General features: G+C 37.0%; 2 protein-coding genes across 3 annotated transcripts in view; one reads left to right on the top strand and one right to left on the bottom strand.

Moving 5' to 3' along the window:
* Positions 1–20,420, bottom strand: part of LOC108135600 (basic-leucine zipper transcription factor A) — a 55,130-nt gene that overhangs the window by 20,597 nt on the left and 14,113 nt on the right. The window contains exons 2-5 of the mRNA XM_017256411.1: positions 13,166–13,254; positions 7,983–8,078; positions 7,860–7,881; positions 876–955 (exon numbers count right to left, since the gene is read on the bottom strand). Coding sequence (XP_017111900.1) covers positions 876–955; positions 7,860–7,881; positions 7,983–8,075 — 195 coding nt within the window. The 5' untranslated portion in view covers positions 8,076–8,078; positions 13,166–13,254. The remainder of the gene's footprint in view (positions 1–875; positions 956–7,859; positions 7,882–7,982; positions 8,079–13,165; positions 13,255–20,420) is intronic.
* On the top strand, positions 3,325–4,274 carry LOC108135468. Of its 2 annotated transcripts, none has more exons than XM_017256210.2 (3): positions 3,325–3,589; positions 3,640–3,813; positions 3,872–4,274. In XM_017256210.2, the coding sequence occupies exons 1-3, from the start codon at positions 3,332–3,334 to the stop codon at positions 4,043–4,045; spliced, it is 606 nt and encodes a 201-aa protein (XP_017111699.1). In that variant the 5' UTR covers positions 3,325–3,331; the 3' UTR covers positions 4,046–4,274. The 2 variants fall into 2 exon arrangements, with proteins under 2 accessions (XP_017111699.1, XP_041563920.1); XM_041707986.1 differs by having other exon boundaries at positions 3,521–3,589; positions 3,651–3,813.

Genomic DNA, 20,420 nt, shown 5'->3' with positions numbered 1-20,420 from the left:
GTGGGGTCGGGGTCCAGCCATAAAGCAATGTCAAGGACTTAGTTTTTCTTTTGTTTGAACTTTAATCGTAGTTTTATCTTCAAGGATTCAGAGAAGCTGAAGAGCCGCTTAAAAATTCAACTCAACCTGGTACAAAAAACTAAAATTATTTTTAGAAACTATTTTTAGTTAATATGGAATAAAATATAAAATAAATTATCAGCTAATGTTATAAATAACAATAAAGTTATTTTTAGAAACTATTTTTAGTTTATTTGAAAAAAATATAAATAAAGTATTATCAGCTTATGTTATTAATACTTATCAAGAAAAAGTTATAATTATGTTAAACTATTTTTATTAAGATTAAAAAAACTAAACTAATTTTTCATTAACATTTATTGCATCATTTAGATTGGATAATGACTGTTAAACACTGCTTAAATCTCATTAGCGAAACAGAGTTGAACCCGTTATAACAGCTATTAAAAACTACTGTGCAATTGTAGTTCCAAGCATTTGGCACTATATTTAAATTTTAATTAAAATCGCTACCCAGCAAAAGCAGTTCGCTTCTAAATGGTGCCAGTGCTGGCACTAATCCCACCCAAAACTCACAAGGCCAAAAGCAAAGGCTGAAACTAAAAGCCAAAATAGCACAGGTTAAACAACAGCGATGGCAACGAGAATAGTTTAACGAAACTGCAGTTGGCTTTTGGTCTGAATGCTTTTTGTACGCCAATATCTGTATCTGTGTACATACTATACTATATATATCTCTGGATGTCTGTGGCTTGTGGCCAACTCTTGTGCGACTGGCCCCCAGCAGATGGCCACCGGCTGCGACCTGGGAACTGTGACTGTGACTGTGACTGTGAGTGTGACTCGCGACTTACCTCGCAAACGCATTGAGTTTTACAATCCAATTTAAATGTGACTCCATGTGCGAATGTTGTGTTGCCAACGCTGCAATTGGCTGCAGGCGAATCCGAAGTGAAGACCGTATCCGAATCCAGATGTTGCGTTGGTTGCCATTGTTGTCACCACAAAAATAGTTGGAAAATAGGAAAAAAATACGATTCAAATGAGCATAAGAATAGTACAATTTTCCAGGGTTAAGGGAATCGAACTGAGTTGCACATATAAACCCTTTAAAGGCAAAACGAACCTCAAGCATTTCTTAGGCAATCAGTGCTTTGACTTGTTTATTCTTCATTTTATTTCGCTTTGCTTTCATTTCACTGCTAATTTATGTCATCAAATGCGTAATACATGTCGTATGTGCAATTCGAATGAATGGGAGCCCAATTAATGTCAGTGCTGTTTGTTATAAATTTCGCTAGAATTGCATATTTACAGCGCAAACAATAGACCTGCTGCCAGGCCATCGTTTGCCTCCGTGTATCATCAAAATTGATATTGACAAACGCCGCTGCTTTATGGCATGCCATTAGCCCGCAAAAGTTTATTTTTGCCCCATTCTTTGTTTAGCATAGAGAAAAAATCATTCTTTGATAAATATATAATTAAAAATTTAATTAAAACTTTAATCAGATCTATTTATGGTCTAATGTATTTGTGAGAAGTTTCTTTAAAAATCATAGTTGGCTAACAAATAAATCTTATTTTTAATTTAATTATTTAATTTCAGAGTAAAAATTGTTTTATATTATAATAGTGTTTGTTTGTTAAGATATATTTAAATAGCGTCAAATACAGTATATAAAATATATGTATTACAACTTAAAGGAACATATTATATGATAAATTATTGCAGTATTATAAATTATATTAATAATTTTAATAATATTTTTAGGTGGTCTTGTGACTAAAATTTTTTTGAAATGTCTATTAAAAACAATTATTTAAAAGACTTTGCAAATATGTTTTTCGGTGTCCTTCGGCTGTAACTGTTCAGACACGGCTGGCTCTTGTTTTGGCCTGGCCAAAAACTCGTATGTGTAACCGCCAATCACAATTACCAGGGCTTGTGGCGGGACATTTGCAATCGCACTGTGAAGATGAACGGGGCGCATAGGCAGTGCTCGTGGGGGCACCGACCGAAAGAGGAGCTCAAGCCCAGCCACCCACTTGTGCTTTGTGTGCAAGGGGATCGGGTACGTGCCCTGTACTTTTCCACTTTGAATTGATTTCACTGGGCGACGTGACTTTCACGGAAGGACGAGACGTGTGCGCGTGTGCCCTACCATCATTCATTTGGCATCAATGGTTAATGCGAAAATTGGCATTGCTAGCTGATTGTAATGAATATGGGCACGTTGTCGCATCTTTATGACATTAGCAATTTACGTTTATTATTGAAAAGTTCCCAGCGAGCAACGGACAATGCCGGAAGTATCTACGTGCATCGCACCCATTACTCCTGCTATATCGTGTCATTTTCCAAAGTGCAATCTGCTTAATGTGTTTCTCCGTTCTAACAAGAAGACGTCTACATAGAGCACCCACACACACACACACTCACACACTCGGTTGGGTTCAAAAACCTTGCACCCCTTGACGGTGATGTTTTGGAAATGCACCTGTGTGGGTGCTTCGTGTAAGTATGTTTGTCACAAGCAATCACTTTCCGACTTTGTTGGCGATGTAAACGAACAGCAAATACTCTAAGCTTCTTACTCTCTCGATGATCAAAGAGTCTCAGAAAATATTACTTTGTTTACTGGTTTGTTTTTAGTTGCTAGCCCATATTAATAAGTTCAAAGGCTTGACTTTAATGGATGTGAAGTAGTTTGAAAATATTCCAATTTGCCGAATGTATTTATTTTTGTATTTATGTGTTTATACGGCAGACTGATATTCTCATATATATTTTGAGCAGGAATATAATATATATTTTTTGAGTGTATGATGAATTATAATTCATTTTTTTAATTAATTTTTCACTAGTTCCAAAATAAGACTTTTCATAATTAATTTTAAATTACCAATGTACTTTTACACGATTACACTGGCTTACAAATCGTAACCCTCAAAATAAATTCTTGGCAATAGCAATTGCTAAAAAAGTTTATAACGGCAGACTGATATTCTGATATTTATTCTGAGCAACAACATATAAACTTTATAAAATGGTACCATACAGAAAATGTCCAACTGCACCAAAAAAACAAGTTTTGGAAGATTTTTCCAATTTAAATTTGTAAGCATGTGTTATTTAATCAACATAGACATCTTTGCTAACGTTTAACATCATTAAAAGTGATCAATATCTCTAACATTACAAAATCACGATTAAACAAGTAATACAGGAAATGTTGATTATATATAAAAAACGTATATAAATGAGCCATCAAAAAAGTCTAGCACTCATTCGGCAAAAAATTGTAAAATGGAACTCTACAAGTTCTTGCTATGGCAGACACTTATCCTGCTGAAAATTGTGCATCCATCATTTGAAATTAACTACGAGTATGTTTTCTTAGACGAAAATGTGTTTAATAGTTGTCCAGATCCACCGCCAGGATTTTCAGACGTGCATAAGCTGTTCGATTTATCGGAACTGAACTCTGAAATAAAACCAGATGGCCTTCACATAAGCGGAAATATAACCATTGTGTGGGATGTACAGCCAACGGATCGCATTGAGGTAACTTGGCATAACAAATGGATTAATGCATTTAATTAATTTACTTTCAGGGGCGAATTAGTGTCTTACACTTGGATCGTGGATCTTGGCAACCGACCATTCTTAATATTTGGACCTACGATTTCTGCAAAATTTTTAACGATCAGAAACAAGTTTGGTATAATAGTTTTGTAAAATATATTGTAAATAAAAATGATACAGAAAAATGTTTCAACAATAAAGGGGTAAGGATCTTTTTTATACAAGTTTACTTTGTTAATAACTTATATCTTAACATTTCAGACAGTATATTATGTGGAGCCATATGTTATGAACGCTATATTCGGCGCGGGCATGAGGCCTCCTCCTGGACTAAACCGGATTGTGTTTACCTTGTCGGCGGTTGATGAGAATAATGTTAAACGACCAAATGGAATTTGCTTCGAGATAACGGGTGAATTTGTTAGGCAAACCTAATACGAAAAACCCGCATCCTGAAACTACTTAAAATTACTTATTGATCAAAGTGTTCTTATACCAGAGCAATTCTTTTTGGTTTGGAGCTATTAGTTTTTTTTTTTTAGCTCAGCAGAGCATTTGTTTTGGTTTTTTTTTCTGTTATTTTTTTATGGGTAGTAGATGTAACTTTGGTTATGGTTTGTAATATAAAAATGCTTTATATGATTTAATTAAAACATACATTTTAAAAAGTAAATGTTGTTATACAAAGCCATTATTTTTTGTTTGCAGCTATTAATTTTATTTTAAGCACAGCTGATAATTATTGTAATATTGGTGATGGTTATTTGTAAAGTAAAAGATTATGTTATATTCGTTGAAAAGTATGTAACTGGTAGAAGAAGGCGTTTCCGACCATATAAAGTATATATATTCTACTTCTTTTAAGCTCAAAACATACTCTTTAAAAATTATTACCTGGGAATTATTCGTTAACACCTTTTTTCTGTAAGAAAAAAACTTTTCCCAGTCTAAGCTCAAAGTCTTGTCTTTTGAAATGAACCCTCTGTCGCTGTCTACACTTTCTGTTGGTGTGACACATTTTTGTGACCCCGTGTCCCTTTGTTGGGGTCATCATCACCAGCCCCGCCCCCCGCCTTACGCCTTGTTTGGGGTCACGTGTGCGCAGTTTATTTGTTTTATGCGGCCTCAGTGAGACTCTGCCTTCGGAGCCGGACTCCTTTGGCCGGGTGTAGTGTTTGTTTTACTTAGAGTTTTAGATTTACTTAAGTCGTTGATGACCATGACCAAATAAAGTTTCATTTTGTGCAAAGATTTACAACACTCGAGCGTGTGCGACAAGTTTTGAGTGCCCTCCGCCATTGGCCCTGCAGCGGATCATAGAAAAGGCTACGGAAAATGCCTGGCTACGGACCACACAAAAGTTCCAAACAAAAAAAGTGTTCGGAATGCGGCCCATGCTGCGTATGCGCAATTTTTGCCTCTCGAGTGTTTGCTTGGGACATCATTGAGGGCTGAAAACTGTGCCCAATTCTACTTCACAAACTAAAATTTGCACTAAAGATTGCCAATGGCCCTAGGATATGTTTGAGCACACTTGGCAAGGATTGGTGAAATCTAAAGGTACGTTCTAGTAAAACCAAGTTCAACGAGTCCGAAAGAGCTTGGCCAAAACACTATTAGCAAAATTAGAAACTTGGGCTCATACAGGAGAAATTTATTTAAAGTCTCACAGAGAAAAATTAAGTTAGGTTATTTTAGTGTCGTTTATAAAAAATTGACAAAGTATATTAGTTCTTATGTTATAAGCCCGAATTAATATGTTTTTAAGAATTACTTATTTCAGTTAACTATCTATAAGTTTTATTATCATCTTAAGATGTCAAAAATTTTAAAATTCATTACTATATTAAATTGTAAGATATAAAAGACTTTATTAAGGCCTCAACACAAGTTACGAAGTTTTCGAATCAAAATTTGTATTACCAACTGAATCAATATCAATACAGAAAGTGCAATACACTCAAAGGAAGACATAAATCTAAATTTGTATGATTGCAAGTCATTCCAAGTTAACTTTGAAAACTTTTCCCTTATATGACTTGGCCCTTCTATGGCATCGTCTGCAGATGATATGTTCTGACTAATCTTCGCAGCTCATTCGGAGTGAACTTTCTCGTACTTCGCTTGTTTGTGGTAACTCTTCGTTGCTTCACGTATTTGCAAAATGTTTGGCCAAGTTCACGGCGTCTCAGCCGTTTTTGGTGTTCCGATAACTTTTCGCTTTTGGACTAAAAGAAATGCAAGTAAAGAGAAAGTTCTGCAGTTTAAATAAACTTGTTCCGCACCGCCAGGACAATGTGTTTTGGCCCTGAGCGATTGAGCTCTGCACGGAGAAAATTGTCATCATAATATGGTAAACTTGGCATTAGGTTAAGAAAGCTTCTATACAATAATGGATTCAACAAAATGTAATCACCAAATGCTTGTATAGATATTTTAATCGTGGGTGATTAGGCCATAAAACAGACAACTAAAATTTCAAATTGAAAATAATTATAATTTTTACAAATATATTTACGTTTGGAGATTAACTTAAATTTAGACAATAATACAAGCGAATAACTCTTAATTGAGTCTGTTAAAAGTCCTACGTTTATTAAGTATTGTCATATTACAAATAAGTATTCCCAATTAAAAGTATTTTAAATATTAATGAATTATTAAGAGCAATATTTAAAATATTTAGTTTCAAAGAGGAGACTAATATAACTGTTTACATTTTAATCCGATCATTATTAGATGATGAAAGGGATTAAGCGTCTTTATAATTTTTTGCCTGTGTGAGGGCCAGGCAATCGTGTTGGTCATTGATATGGGCCCGAGGCACAACCAGTCGGTGGACCACGTGCCAGGCCAGGAGCTCAGCTCAGCTTGGCCAGCTAACTTTTATTTTGGTCCTTGCCATACACAAACTGTATTGGCATTTGACTCAAAACTTTTGACTCAAACGGGGAAGGGGAAATAATGGCCAATACTATATATACAAAGATATATGCAGCTATTCTGGCAGCACGATATGGGTTGGATTTGTTGTAACGCCCTCGAATGGAAAACTTTCTGGCCCAGTTCGGACTGCTGCTGTTTAATTTTGAACAGCTTTCTACGACATCGTGCGGGGGACTGGGACTGCATGGAAAGCATAGAAAACAGAAAAAGAGCATGGAAAATGGCACATGTCGAAGGGAATTGAACACATTCACATCCCATCGGAAAGGGTGGGGAAAAATGGAAAATGAAGAAAACGAATCGAACATAAAACCATTAAAATCACTTTACTCGTTAGTTAGGCGCTTGAGCCGGTGTGCGTGTGACTGTTTCCCTGGAGATGGGATCTGCTAAGCTGGGATCTGTTGGATATAGGTGCACAATAAATGTTAGGAAACTGGTTCACAACTTTTGCCAAAACGACGAAGACATTGAGAACAAAAAATAACATTTCCTGTCTGCAAGTTTTAATGAAATTTTTTGGTCCTTCAATTGTGTCCGGCATTTTTGTATTCCTTTTGTTTCTTGTTACTGAAAAAGAAGCTCTCCAATTGGTGTAATTAAGGTGAAGTCATTGGCAATACACACAATTGACAAACAAAATACATTTTCTAGCTTTAAGCCTTTTTCATTAAGGAGTACAATGTTTTTACATATTTGCCTGCTTAAAAATGCCAATTAAATATTTTATTAGCTTCTGAATATTAAATTCTGGAAAATTTCTTAACGTATTTATATTATTATTTTGTTGGGTGGATTTATATCAGGAAATCTTTGTAAAATTGGAGAGATGTTTCAATAAATTTGATTTAGCCTTTTTGTTCATCTATTTTAAAATACCAAACACTATAATTTATTTCACCGCAACGATTGTTTGTCAACTATTTTTATTGGCTTAACAAAATTCAAAATTAAATTCCATAACTTTCTGTGTTTCTCTACCACAAATCTGTGAAATGAATATTTATTTGCCAAAGTCCAACAAGAAATCCCAGATTTAAATTGATGGCTTGGCAAGGTGAATTGGAAAAATCTATTTCCCAGCTTTTGTGTGCTTTAGCTAGGAGTTTCACTTTAAGAAAATCATTTTTGCGGGCCCCACTTAATGGTGATGATGATGATAGCAGGACAGGCCTTTGATTAATGAAGCACACAGTTAAAATAATTTGAAAGTCAGCTTTTCCAAACCAATTGCAAATATACGCATCGACTTTGTGCAATTCAATTCAAATCGTGGAGTCTGCCAAAATCCTAAAGAACTTACCCGGATTGGGATGCCTGGGCAACTGATCCGGGGACGGCGGATGGGATTGCATAATTAAGGAAAGAGCATTAAAGGCATTCATAAAGATTTTCATGGCTGCTTCGTTTTTGTTCAAAAACTCACTTTGATGGCCTTAAAGCCCAGACTCAGATTCGCCTCGACTTCAGCAACGAGACCATTACCAAAAATTCCAAGCAGCGGCAGCAGTATCAGCATTTTCTGTAAGCAGAGAGATTGGATTATTTGGTGGGGAAAAGTAAACGAAAAGTAAGGTAAAAAGGTCGAAGCAGTCGCAGTCGACTTTATTAAGGTCAATTCAATGTCTGGCTCGGTTTTTGGTTACGGCTAATGGTTACGACTACTGCCATGGTAACGGCTGTTCACGCCCTCTCTACAAGTTTGTGTTTTGCATTTCAGTTTGGTTTTTCTTCGCCTCTTTTTACATTTACAAAAGATTTCACACCTGAACCAACCTTTAACATTTTCACGAAATATTCTTATACACAGCAGACAAAGTTTTTTTATGCCATCTTTTCCCACCTCTCTGCTAGGGGTGATTAATCTGGTTTCTAGGATAAAAAGCTCAATGAACAGGTTCTTAAAAAGTTCTGTGATAGTAATTTCACTGGATTCTATACAGCGTTTTTTAGGACAAGGTTATTTTTTATATCTTGTTAACTTGCATTCGCTTTTAAAGGTCAAATCACAATAAAATAACAACGAATTTTAGCTCAGGAAAAAAATGACTATGCTAGCGGCAAAAATGTGCAACAAAATTGAATAATTTAAAAAGAAATTTAAGGCATTTGTTTTTATAGCTTTAAGTTATAACTTAGAATATATTATACAACAGAAAAATTTATTACCTTTTAATGAAATAATAACATCATCATTTCTAATTAAAAGTATCAAGTTTCATAGAGAACTAATTGTACTTAATTGTAAAGGTCAATAGTTTCCCCATGAGAGGTTTTCCCTTTAAAGCATGTAATTGCAGAAAATTGTTTGATCAATATTCAGCTCAATAATCTTGCTAATTGATTTTGATTCAGAAGCATATTGAATAACGGAAGTTACACTTTTTCATAGGAAACTGCAATTGATGCGGATGAGCACATTTAATAATTTCCTCTTGTTCCCTAGGGTTTAAGCCGCCCCAAAGTCGCCCGCAATTTCACACTTTCGCGATAAATGAAAACAGAAAATGTGAAAGCCTATATATTTATGGTGGATCTTTTACGTCTGGGAAAGGTAATTATTTCGCATGATTGGTGTGAGTAAGTGTCTGTGTGCGCCTTTGTTTGCAATCAATTTACGCGCTAAGAACACGCATACGCCCTGTTGCCAGCGTCACAACGGCGTGTATTTCATTTTGCGCACAAAAGGCGCAAAAGCTCATTAAAAAATATTTTCCACTCACGCGTGTGCATTTTTAAAATGGTATTTAATTAAACTTTAATAACAAAAACAATAAGCGGCCGGCTACAAAGTGGAAAAGCAAAAAGGCGGTACCATGCGAATGGCGAATGGCGGGTGCTTTAATGCGAAAGATTTCAATTAACGACACGGACCACGTGAGCTGCTATGTGGATAAACAGAACGAGGACATCGGCTGGATGACGGATGAGTGGCCATCACTCATACTTACACTCAGGATGCAGGACGACTGCATCAATGGATTGCATTGAATGCTGCTTCATTAAGGTGCCGCTCCAAGAAGCTATGCACAGTGCTTCTCGTAATTATCGCAATTACAATGAACGATGACGGGGGAAATGTAAATGTAAATGGGAATGGAATGGAAATGGACAGAACAGTCAACAATAATAAAGACCAACGAGGCGCATGAGAACAGTTAACAAAGGAGGGCCGGAATCACAGGTCCTAGAAGACCCCTTTAATGTATAGCTCTGAGACTGACTGCAACTCTCTGATCTGTTAATTGCGAGGCGAATGTGGGCCAACACATATTGCCACATGTTGCTCGCCTTGAATGGCAAAGTGCAAGGAAAAAGGAGCAAAACAAGAGGTGTGCTGAAGACCCAGTGCAAAACCCATCCATTTACCCTGGCATCCATCCATCCTGTCGTCTGTTTTGTGTTTATAATTATGATGAAAGAGACGAGGAAGCTGGCAGCCCAACCCCCATCACCTAACCCTAGACCAACCCATTCAGCTTGAGGCGATTTGGGGCAAAATGTGTGTGTCACTTCGGAAATGAGCAGGTCCGTTTAAAAATGCTTGCCACAGAGTCCTGATCATTTCAAAACAGAACCGGATGGGACAACTCTGGGGAGCTATGTCATTAAATTTAATGAATAGATAACAACAAAGCCGGAACTAGCCCTGGAGGACCCAAAAAATTATGCAGCAAAAAGTTTGACCCACTAAAAATACAAGTTGCAAAAATCGTACCCCAAGTTGAGGCTTCGCTGACAGGATTTTATGACCTCTTTAAATGGCCATTTACCCGAGAATTGATTAATGATATGCCCGACCATGACTACCCCTCATAATTCGATGGTTTAAGGCGGTTTTAAGCCATGTTTGTCCGCCAATGAAATTAATGATATTGTTAAGCCATTTTAAACGAGCCAACAAATTAATCTTGTTTAATTTTTGAAGTTGAGCATAATGAGCCCGGCATTAGCAGCTGATGCCCCATTTTTATGTCTCACTCCCGGGAAAATCGGTATAAATCCCGATTACTGGAGGGCAGAGCCGATTGTTTGACTGCTCATCATTCATAAGCCGTGGTATCTGCGTGTGTAAGCGGGTGTGTTGCAACGTTAGCATCTTATTATTCAGAACACACACGATGCCAACGACCACTGTCAGCGATGACAACACTGGCATTCGCGTCATAATGATGATGAACACAATCATCGCAATCATGTTGATGCTGCTTTTCGGGATGATAACAACGCGTGACAACAATGCTGACACATCGAAAGATTGTCATTCCATCAATTATTCAAGAACACGCAAATCATCAACAAAACGCTCAGCATTCAAGGAGTCATACGACCAAAAACGCCCACTCCCAATCACTAACCTCCATGTCACTGCAAATGTATCAAAACCAGACAACGTCAACATGCAACATGGGTACACAAATAAAAATATGTTACGTACCACTTAAACAGGCATTGTTTTATTTGTTTACAACACAATATAGTCATGACAAAGAAATGCCAGTTTGGAATAAAGGAATATATTAAATGAACAATAGGTTCATGTTAACAAGACATTGCTTATGATAGGAAACACATTTTAATTGTTTTTTTTTTTTAAATATTATATATTTTTAGATCAACATATTGTCTTTTAAATGTCCGGGATGAAAACAATGTTTTATGTCGCTATCATCCATTGTTTGCTATATAAATGGAAACCAAATTGAATTTGTTGGATTAAAGATAGTATTAAAAAATTTGTAAGGATAATTATTTTAATATATATTTATATATCCTTAGATTTCACTTGTGTATATCTCTTTTTGCCCTGTGTAAGTATTAAGTGATACAATTTTTGTTTGGTATGAAGATTTTTGCCGCAGGCTCTACTCAATGAAAAGCAAAAGTCGGGGGACGGGCTCAGCACAAAAAAAATAGAAGGAATCATTGGCATGAATATCTGAGTGTTTTTATTTATGACTGCGCGTCAATATACTGTCAGACTAGTGTTTTGGGGCGGATGTGCGAGGCGAGGACTGCTCAGACTGCTCTTTGACCCGACTAGAACAGAAATCAATCAACTCCGGCCCGAAAAGGGAAAACTAACAACTGGTAGAGTGCTGAGTAACAAGCAGGCGGTTGGGGGGAAGGTATCTGAGGGATGTGAAGTGCCCATGGAGCTATAAATCCCAGCCTGACACGGTTAAGTGTTGGCGCTTAACAAAGGCTTATGGCAGGAACAAGATCTGTGGGTGGAGAAATGTTCTGAGATACAAATCATAATCAATCTGAGTCCAGAGAAGAAAAGGAAATTTTCCTACAATTTAATTCCTCATCCGTTTGAGCTAGTTGGTACAAAAACCCTTTTATCTCCTTGCGAATCACTTAACGTAGCGTAAATTTCATTTGCAGCTAATTGAAATTCATTCGGGTGAAATCAAATTAAGTCAAAAGTATATCCTGTCGCCAGAGGTACGTGTCCCTTCAAGAAACAAAGTCTGTCGCAAAGTGATTCATTCACAGCGATAAATTAAGACGACTAAGGATGCTGAGTACTTCCTTCCAACCTCCCAGGGGACATATTTTTGCTCACATTCACGTCCTGATATAAATATCCTGCCCGTAAACGTGTCGTGTCCAATGAATATCAACAGTTTGCTTTGGTTTCCCTATTTTTTTTTGACATCCTTTACCTAAACCCTTATCAGCATAAAAAGAGGAAAAACTCAATTACAAAATATCAGAAAATCGCAAACAAATAAATTAAGGATACAAATCTGGCTAGGAACTGTGGCAAACTGGGCTCAAATCGAAATGAAATAGTGACACAGGCGCTGCCATAAAACCAAAGGCAAATACAAAGCCGCACAAAAGGAAAAAGGTTAAGCCAAATATTTATCCAGCCGCCCAAGGAATTGGAGAAGGAGTAGTCCTTTTCCTTAGTCTGTATGTAATTACTAGGCAAGGGCTGCAAGTACAGCTGTGCCTAAGTACATAGATCCCAACGCACACACTAAAGGACAGTAGGAGTACACACAACACAAATTCTAAAATACAAATGTTGGGCTTAGGTATTATGGTCGATATACGTCGTTGAATAATATTTAAAATATTGGTGTGTATTGTATGGATATGGATATTAAATAAATACTTTAGTAAATACAAAAATAAAAAAAGCGATATATTCCTTTTTTAATTGCAAAATTTAGTTGTTTTTATTAAAGAGCAAGAAATCTCTTTAGTATATAAGAAAAAAAAATGTTTTCTTCAATTTAAGTTCATGGCTACACCTAAAAAGCCAAATATAAAAAAGTTTTTTTAAATCATTTAGTTTTGAGTATGTTTTGTAAATCTCTTTGTATGCCAATTTCGTCAGTGTACGAATTGGCATGTGTGTGTTGGGTCGTACGTGGCTTTATGCTTAAATAAACATTCGTCCTGGCCCCTCGTCCTGCGCCTTGGGCCCATCGTCTTTGCTCCGTTTACATAGCACCCAACGGCCGGCAGTCAGTTTGCCCGGTCAAAGCCAAATCGTTGATTGCATAAGTTGATGGCCGACACATGTCCGAGATATATAGTGTCGATATAGTCTGTGTTTGTCTGCGGGCGCAAAGGCCCCGAGTTACTCACGTGTGGTTGCTATTCACGTCTAATGATGTCTGTGCAGGTTGCATTGGCTGCTCCTCCCGCTCCAAGGATCTGCCTCCTCCCCGAGTGACCTGCAATGGAAAATGAAATTTATATTGCGAGTCGGTACACACTGATTGCTTTATTGAGATGCTGGATTCATCAAGGATTTGAGAGAGGCACTCTAGGGTGTGTCGGTAAATGGACCGGGAGCACTAGACTGTTTCAGTTGCTGTGAAGATTTTAATTGACTTTTTGCGGCTCAATCGATTGTCTAATTTAATTGACAATCCAGTTAAGATTTTAAAACATTGTCAAGCAGAAATGTTAAATTAAACGCTTTGGTTGAAAATAAAAGGACAAAAGGACCCAAGAATTGATATTGATTTAAACACAAATAAGTAGCTTTTAAAAAATATTCTCCCCTAAATATATGTCCTATATTTATGAAGTCATAAAATGTGCAGTGTGCTCTTTTTATTTGTTTCAACGTTTCAACTTTATTGACACACACAATGACACTTTTAAAATTTATGAAATAAAACTATCAAAGGCAAATAAAATGCAATCTCTATTAAAATTTACTGTGAGGTTTTTAATTGTCAGTTGTGTCGTCTTGGTCAATTTCAGTATGTGGCTTTGCTAAGTTTTTTAATTAAATTCAACAAGGTAAAATAAAATAAAAGCAATTCAGAGATATAAATAAATTTTTTCTCAAGCATAAGTGTTTTCCTCAAAATGAATAATTTTTTTAGACATGTGAAGACTAGTAAATAATTAAATTATAGGAACTATTGAATAAGAAATTCTGCAATCAGTTAAATCGACTTTTTTCGACTTTTTTTTTCTGATTTGACATTAAAACAACAATTTATAAAACTAAGTAAGGGAACGTCGATATATTAAATTCGTAGGCAGAATGCGAATGAGTTTATATTAGCCACACAAGGAAATGAGATATCGAGCTATCATTAACATTTGCCATAAACAAATGTCAGGCCATAAAGCCGATTCTACCGAATCGAAGTCGTTGAAACATTTTTATTAAATTGTTTGTGTCTTCCTGTCACCTTTTTTCATATTTGCTCATTGTCGTTACCTTGTTGCTCTGTGTGTGTGTGTGGGTGTGTGTGTGTGTGTGTGTGTGTTTGTGGCAAGGTGTTTGTTATCGTTTGTTATATTGCTTGTTATGTAATGTAATTTATACACAGCCATACAGACGGAGATTCGAATACAATGTCATAAACGGCAAGGACACAAAGGCAATTCCGCATGGCATTACGGGCAGACAAAACAAATGGCAAAGGAAGGAGCCAAGGAGCGAGCTGCGACTAAAAGCCAAAAAGTACGCGTTCGGCATAAATGATAAGCTGGTAACGCAGCAGGACATTCCCTCTCGGAGGGGCAGGGTCCTGGCCATGGCCCAGACCAGTTCCTCGTCCTTGTCTCTGTGTCTGTGCCTGCTTGCTTGACTTTTGAATACTTAACAGGATAATGAAATGTCAAAAGTACGTAGGCGGCCCAGAAATGCGTACCCTGCTGCTCCTGCCCTTCCTGTCCTGTCCCATATTGATATTCCTCTGGCTGTTGTGGAGTTTTATTGTGTTGTCCATGCCTAAGTGAACGTCACGGCGTGCCGCGCGCATTAAATCATAAAGAGGAAAAAGAAGGAGCAGCGCGGGAGGATAACCAAGAAGGCAGAATTTTTCGGTTTTTTTGTTTAAAGTTTTTTGGTACTCTTCTTTATTCGATTTTTTTTTTATTAATATTTGAGTGGAAAAAATAAGTACAATTTTTTTAAACTCATCATCAACATAAACAAAGTAAAAATTAAAAAAAAAACAGTATTAACATTGATGGCAATTCAAAAAAATTAAAAAAGTAAACCTATAGTTTGTATGATTAATAAAAAAAAATTACTCAAAAATGTATTCTACTGTGGTTAAATAAAATATAAAATATTTCTCATATTATGAAATTTATTTCTCTACCGAAATACCGCATTTACAAAAAAGAGTACGGAAAGCGAATAAAAATGTGATATCCCAGAAAAAAGGACCACATCTCTCACACGGGATGTTTATTTATATATATACTTCTTTTTTTTGGTTGGCCATTTTATGTTTACATAAATTTAAATTGACACAAATGCGTTTTGGCTGCCCCGACAAATAAAAAAAAAGACAAACCAAGAACCAAATGATAAACTCCATAAATTATGACAGTTTTATTCTCCTCTTGGTGCTCGTCTTATGTTACGCTTTATTTATTTGTAGTGATTGCAAGTGAATTGAAAATGTATTTATGCAATTCCATGCGATTACAGCATACAAACCAAAAGCCAAAACAGGTTGGTTTTCCACCCTGCGAACGAACTTTATTCATGAAATAAAGCAGCTTTAATCAAGGCTACTTTAGTGGCTACTTTTGCTAGCGGGGAAGCCATTTGTGCCACACCTCTGCGGTCATGTTTGGGAAAATATCCTGCCAGTTATTGTGGATATATCCACGGCGGCTAACACGCTTAACTCAAATTGCTGTTGCTTTTTTTGTGTGGTATTTGTTGCGAAAAACAAGAGAAAGTTGTAATCAATAAAGTAAATGACCCAGGCACTTCAGGACGACCAGAGAACATATCCGGCCAAATGAAGGGCAGTGGTGGTAAATGGGCCAAGTGTTGCTATGATTGATTTCTTTGAGTGGAAAAAGCGATTCTGAGTGTACAGACAAGCTATGGTACTTATGGTTACATGAAAAATTTGGACAGATATTTAGTAAATCAACTTGGATTGTGTTTCGATATAACATCAGTAAAACATACAAAAGACACCATATGGGAAAAAAAAAAAATTTTTTTATGGCGTCAGAACATTTGAATAAAAGCACTTAAACTTATTTTCCTAAAAAGGATTAAGATTTTTCAGGATTAAAATAATATTATAATAATCAGAAGCCTTTAAATTTTATTAAACAACAAAATTAGTATTCATTTATTTCTTTAAAGGAAGTCTAAGCAAAAAAATGTCTAACCATTGAAGAGAGCTCATCATTGTTAACATTTTTATTAATTAACAAAATGGGTCGATTGTTCGAATGCCCTCACAAAGCCAACACACACACACACGCGCATAATTGATTAATTTTGCCATCCTGTATGGAGGCAACATTTATATTGCCCTTCGTTTGAGTCCTTCATTTTGTTAATGAACTTGAAAAAGTCTCTTGAGGGTAAGAGCTTATTTTCGGTTCGAGTATAATTGAAACGAAATCAAATCAAGCAAAATTTAACGCAGCCGCAATGCAAACACCCCAACAATGAGTTGTAAAGTATTCAACGGGAAATTTATGTGCAACTTGTATTTTATACGTACCGCATATTGACTCTTCAGGCCGGCATGCCAATTAAGGGCTGCTCGAGGGCAAAAAAAAAACTACGAACAATGTCGAGGAGGGCGAAGCAAACTTTGGCCTCAATCTTAACAAGAAAATCTGTAAATTACACGCCACAATTACGCCATGAAGAGTGGGGGTGGCAGGAAACTGCCAAATATTTATACACCTAAATAGATTTGATGGCATAATTGAAAATTGTTGTTATTGGTCGGGGCCATTCCACTCAATATTTGTGTGCTGGCAATTTGCATAAATGCCAAATGGCAAATGCCAAGTAAAAGTTTATTAAAAGCATAGCCAAAAGTTTTCCTGTTTTCCGCCATCAGCTGATATTAACGATGAAGGACCCGTCCCGGAAAATTGTGACACATAGCTTGGGGGTTCGTTCTGAAATAAACTGAACAACAGGATGGGTTGGCCTATCCCGGCATTGTTGTCGGAGAAGACCCAACTTTTCGCCAAGCTACAATTTATTTTCTTCTTCTGATAATTTAACTTTTTTTTGTGCAGCTGAAAATTGGATTTGTTGCGACCGACTTTCAGACTTTCAACGCTTGTAACGAATGTTGAACAGCAGAACAAGTTGTTTTTCTAATTGCAGACATAGCCTTTGGGGTAGGGAAACATTTTCGTGGTTGGGCAAAGGGCTCGTGCCGGGGGCAATAATTTGGAACAACTTTATCAGGTTATTTAATATTCATTTGTTGAAAATTTTGAGTGGCTCTGAGCTTGTGCGCAGATATCAAAGAAATTAACAAAGAAAACATGCCTCCCAAATAATCCTAAAAAAAAGGCCACAACAGTTGGAATTGTGGGAATTCAAATGGCATTTCAGCTAATAGCCCAGATAAGCGGAGAAAACTTTTCTAAGCGTATAAACTTTTGGACAGATATAAGCCGGGAATCGCCATCTGATTTGAGAATGATTCAAAGTGAATTTTTTCCAAAAAAGACTCATTCAATTTCAGATTACCAAAATCAATTCAATAAATTAATTGATTTTAATCCTTTTAATGAGTGAATAATAAGCCTTTAATTCTTATTTGTTAAGATAATTTTTTAGTTATATATTTAAATTTAATAAGACCAAAACTTACTATATAAGTTGCATGAGATTTTCTTTAGAAACTTTGTAAGGATGCCATAACTAATAAAAATGTTGCTTGTACTTATTTTAAAATTATTATTATCCAATCAGTTATCTACGAAATGGACTTCAATATTTAAAAAAAAATTAAAAATACATAACTGCTGGACTTAACACATTTTGTAAAGCTTAACCCCCTCTCTTTGACCCGAGGGCTCTGAATTAGGCAAAATGATAAGAGCAACTTGTCTTGTTCTTAACCGTCCTACAAATCGCTCTCCAATTAAATCCTTTCTTGTTTTCTCCGCAATCTAACTTTGCATTTGAAACTTTTTATTCACCCTGGAAGACAAACAAGCCACCCAGCGCGTGAAATCTCTTCTAGTCCTTGACTATGAACCTTTAATAGAAGTTCCAAGTCCAAGCCATTTAATGTGCTTACATTCATTTCGTTTTAAATCTGTGATAAAGTGGGGGTCGCTTTAAGCTCGGTTCTTGGTCCTTCGTCCTTCGTCCTGAGTGCCATGCCCCTTCCATTCTGCGTAGCAAAAGTTTTCACCGTGTCGCGACAAACGCAATTCTTTACACGACGACGAGTTTTGTGCGCTTTTTGTTTCCTTTTTTCCCGCTTCGTTCTTAGGTTTTCCGTTCGCCTCCCTTTTGGCTCGGATTTTTGCCGTGCTTCCCGCGCCTTTTCGTGCTTCCGGTTGTGTACGCGCTTTCTAGATTACTTTTATAAGTGAATTTGTTGCGGTTTTCCGCAAAATTTACAAGTACGTGAGAAAATTAGAGCTTAGCCTCTTGGAGCCTCAGCCGCTTGTTGCTCGCCACGTCCCTGCGCCCTTAGATTTCTGGCCTTATTATGTGGCCACTTGGGCAGCGCGTTCAAGAGGCTTTAATGCGCTTAAGATGTGCAACGCGGCGTATGCGTAATTTATGCACAAACATCGCTCATACGCCGCGTTGCTGCAGGCGCCTAGCGAGCCACGCCGCCAAGCCAAATTAGCAAGTTCATTATTTGCTTAGCCATCGCCTTTTGCCAATTTAACGCCAATCCCAAATGCGACTAGCTTAAAAGGAAGTGGGAGGAGTGCTCTTCTTCACTGACATCAAAATAAATTCGATGGCTGTAGCTCTCTGCCAAGCTGAAATAAAGTTTCATCATGGCCCGCGAATGAGCAAGACAAACTTTTCCCCAACCGCCCCACACAGTGGGCGTGTCACCGCCCCCCAATCGTCTGTCTCGCTCTTTGTGCGCGGGTGTGCGGTTTTGTCTGTATTTGCAGAATTGTTAGTTTCACGCTTTGTTTGTTGAGATTAGCTGGCAGCACCCTCCCAGTTCCATCATCCTTCGCCCAGTGGCTCCTTCGAGCCATCTCCCCAAATCCCCCTGCTGACAGCCCCCAACTGAGCTTTCCGCAACGCACGAAATAAAATTGTGCAGCTTACTTTACTCTATTTGCGCCAACTTATGCCACGCCGCAGCGCTACACTTGTTTTATGGATGCCCTGCAATTAAGTCTGTGGGGGAGTCCCATAAGTTTGTCATTCAAGCACACAGACCCTTTATTGTGATTTATTCGCGACAATGTAGTCTCCGGAATTTCTGGTCTAATGCAACACACTTTTCTCGTAAAAATATTTAATTAACAATGTTACGAATTAATTAAAGCTAAAAAGCATCTGTTAAAATGTAAGTTCATTTTAAAACAAGTATTATTTAAAGAACATTAGGTAAGTTATTATGTGACAAAATTAAACATAATATATATTTTATACATTAATAAAAACTATATATTAAGTTAAAATATTTTTCGTGATATTCGAATAGATATGTGTACTTTTAAATAAATTATATTATTAAATACTATTTCTTACCGTTAAATTTCTTGCCTTTTAGTTCACAATCCCTGGCTATTTAACTCATTACGCACCAAATATATACAAACAATTTCGTACTTTAATTATTAAATTTACGATTAAGTTCAAATCAATTCTTCGGAGATTCAGAATGTGCTCCATAAATCAAGACGCAAATCACCTTTATCCTACCCACAACTACCGCCTGTTTTTCTCCCAGGAGAGTGTATCCTAACTTCGTATAAATCAATTGCCACATACACATTTCAGTTGGTTTATTTGCTTCGTTTGTTTGTTGCCTTTTGGAAAAGCAAAGTTTGCACGTGAAAATTGCGTTCACATGTCTTCCGCAATTGTGTCTGTGTGCGAGTGTGTTTTTGCCGGATTGGTGGAGAAAAATTCGCTGGCGTGTGGAAAATTGATGCTGTTGCTGAAGTTTTTGGCTTTTTGAACTGACAGCTGCGATTTTTATGCGTCTCAGCCGCTGATGTGGGGCAGTTGTGGGGTTGGAAACTAGCAAAAACCATTGTAATTGTGAATGGTGGGACGAGCCACTTTTGCCACCCAAACGCCCCGTGTTATCCCTAATAAGCATAGTTATTCAGTTTTGGAATTGTGGCGTGTCTGATATTATTTTCGGTTTGCCACCTTGGCCTGAGCGATGGCTTTACATCCACATCCACTTCCACCTCCGGGCCCCTTTATTTATGGAAGTACTTTGCCTGTTGGCTAACGAGAATTTATGGCTAATTGATGCTGTTATGCCGCTCTGCTGTTCCGACCGAAATGGAAAGCAAATGATTGCCGAAGCAAATAAAGTTGGCCGGCCAATTAACTGCAATTCTGCGGTTCTGATTTCGTGTGGCATAATGCACTAACATAAATTAAGCCCAGGCAATGCAGCAAAATATCTGCATT

Source organism: Drosophila elegans, unplaced genomic scaffold (genome assembly GCF_018152505.1).
Source record: "Drosophila elegans isolate 14027-0461.03 unplaced genomic scaffold, ASM1815250v1 contig_208, whole genome shotgun sequence".
NCBI lineage: Eukaryota > Metazoa > Arthropoda > Insecta > Diptera > Drosophilidae > Drosophila > Drosophila elegans.
The sequence above is the reverse complement of the archived record's forward strand: the minus strand, read 5'-3'. Positions and strand labels throughout refer to the sequence as shown.

Excerpts from the sequence above, each read along its gene's own strand:
- LOC108135468 (XM_017256210.2), top strand. The coding sequence starts at position 3,332 with ATGGAACTCTACAAGTTCTTGCTATGGCAGACACTTATCCTGCTGAAA. Across the intron at positions 3,590-3,639 it reads AGCCAACGGATCGCATTGAG|GGGCGAATTAGTGTCTTACA; the intron begins GTAACTTGGCAT and ends ATTTACTTTCAG. Across the intron at positions 3,814-3,871 it reads AATGTTTCAACAATAAAGGG|ACAGTATATTATGTGGAGCC; the intron begins GTAAGGATCTTT and ends TTAACATTTCAG.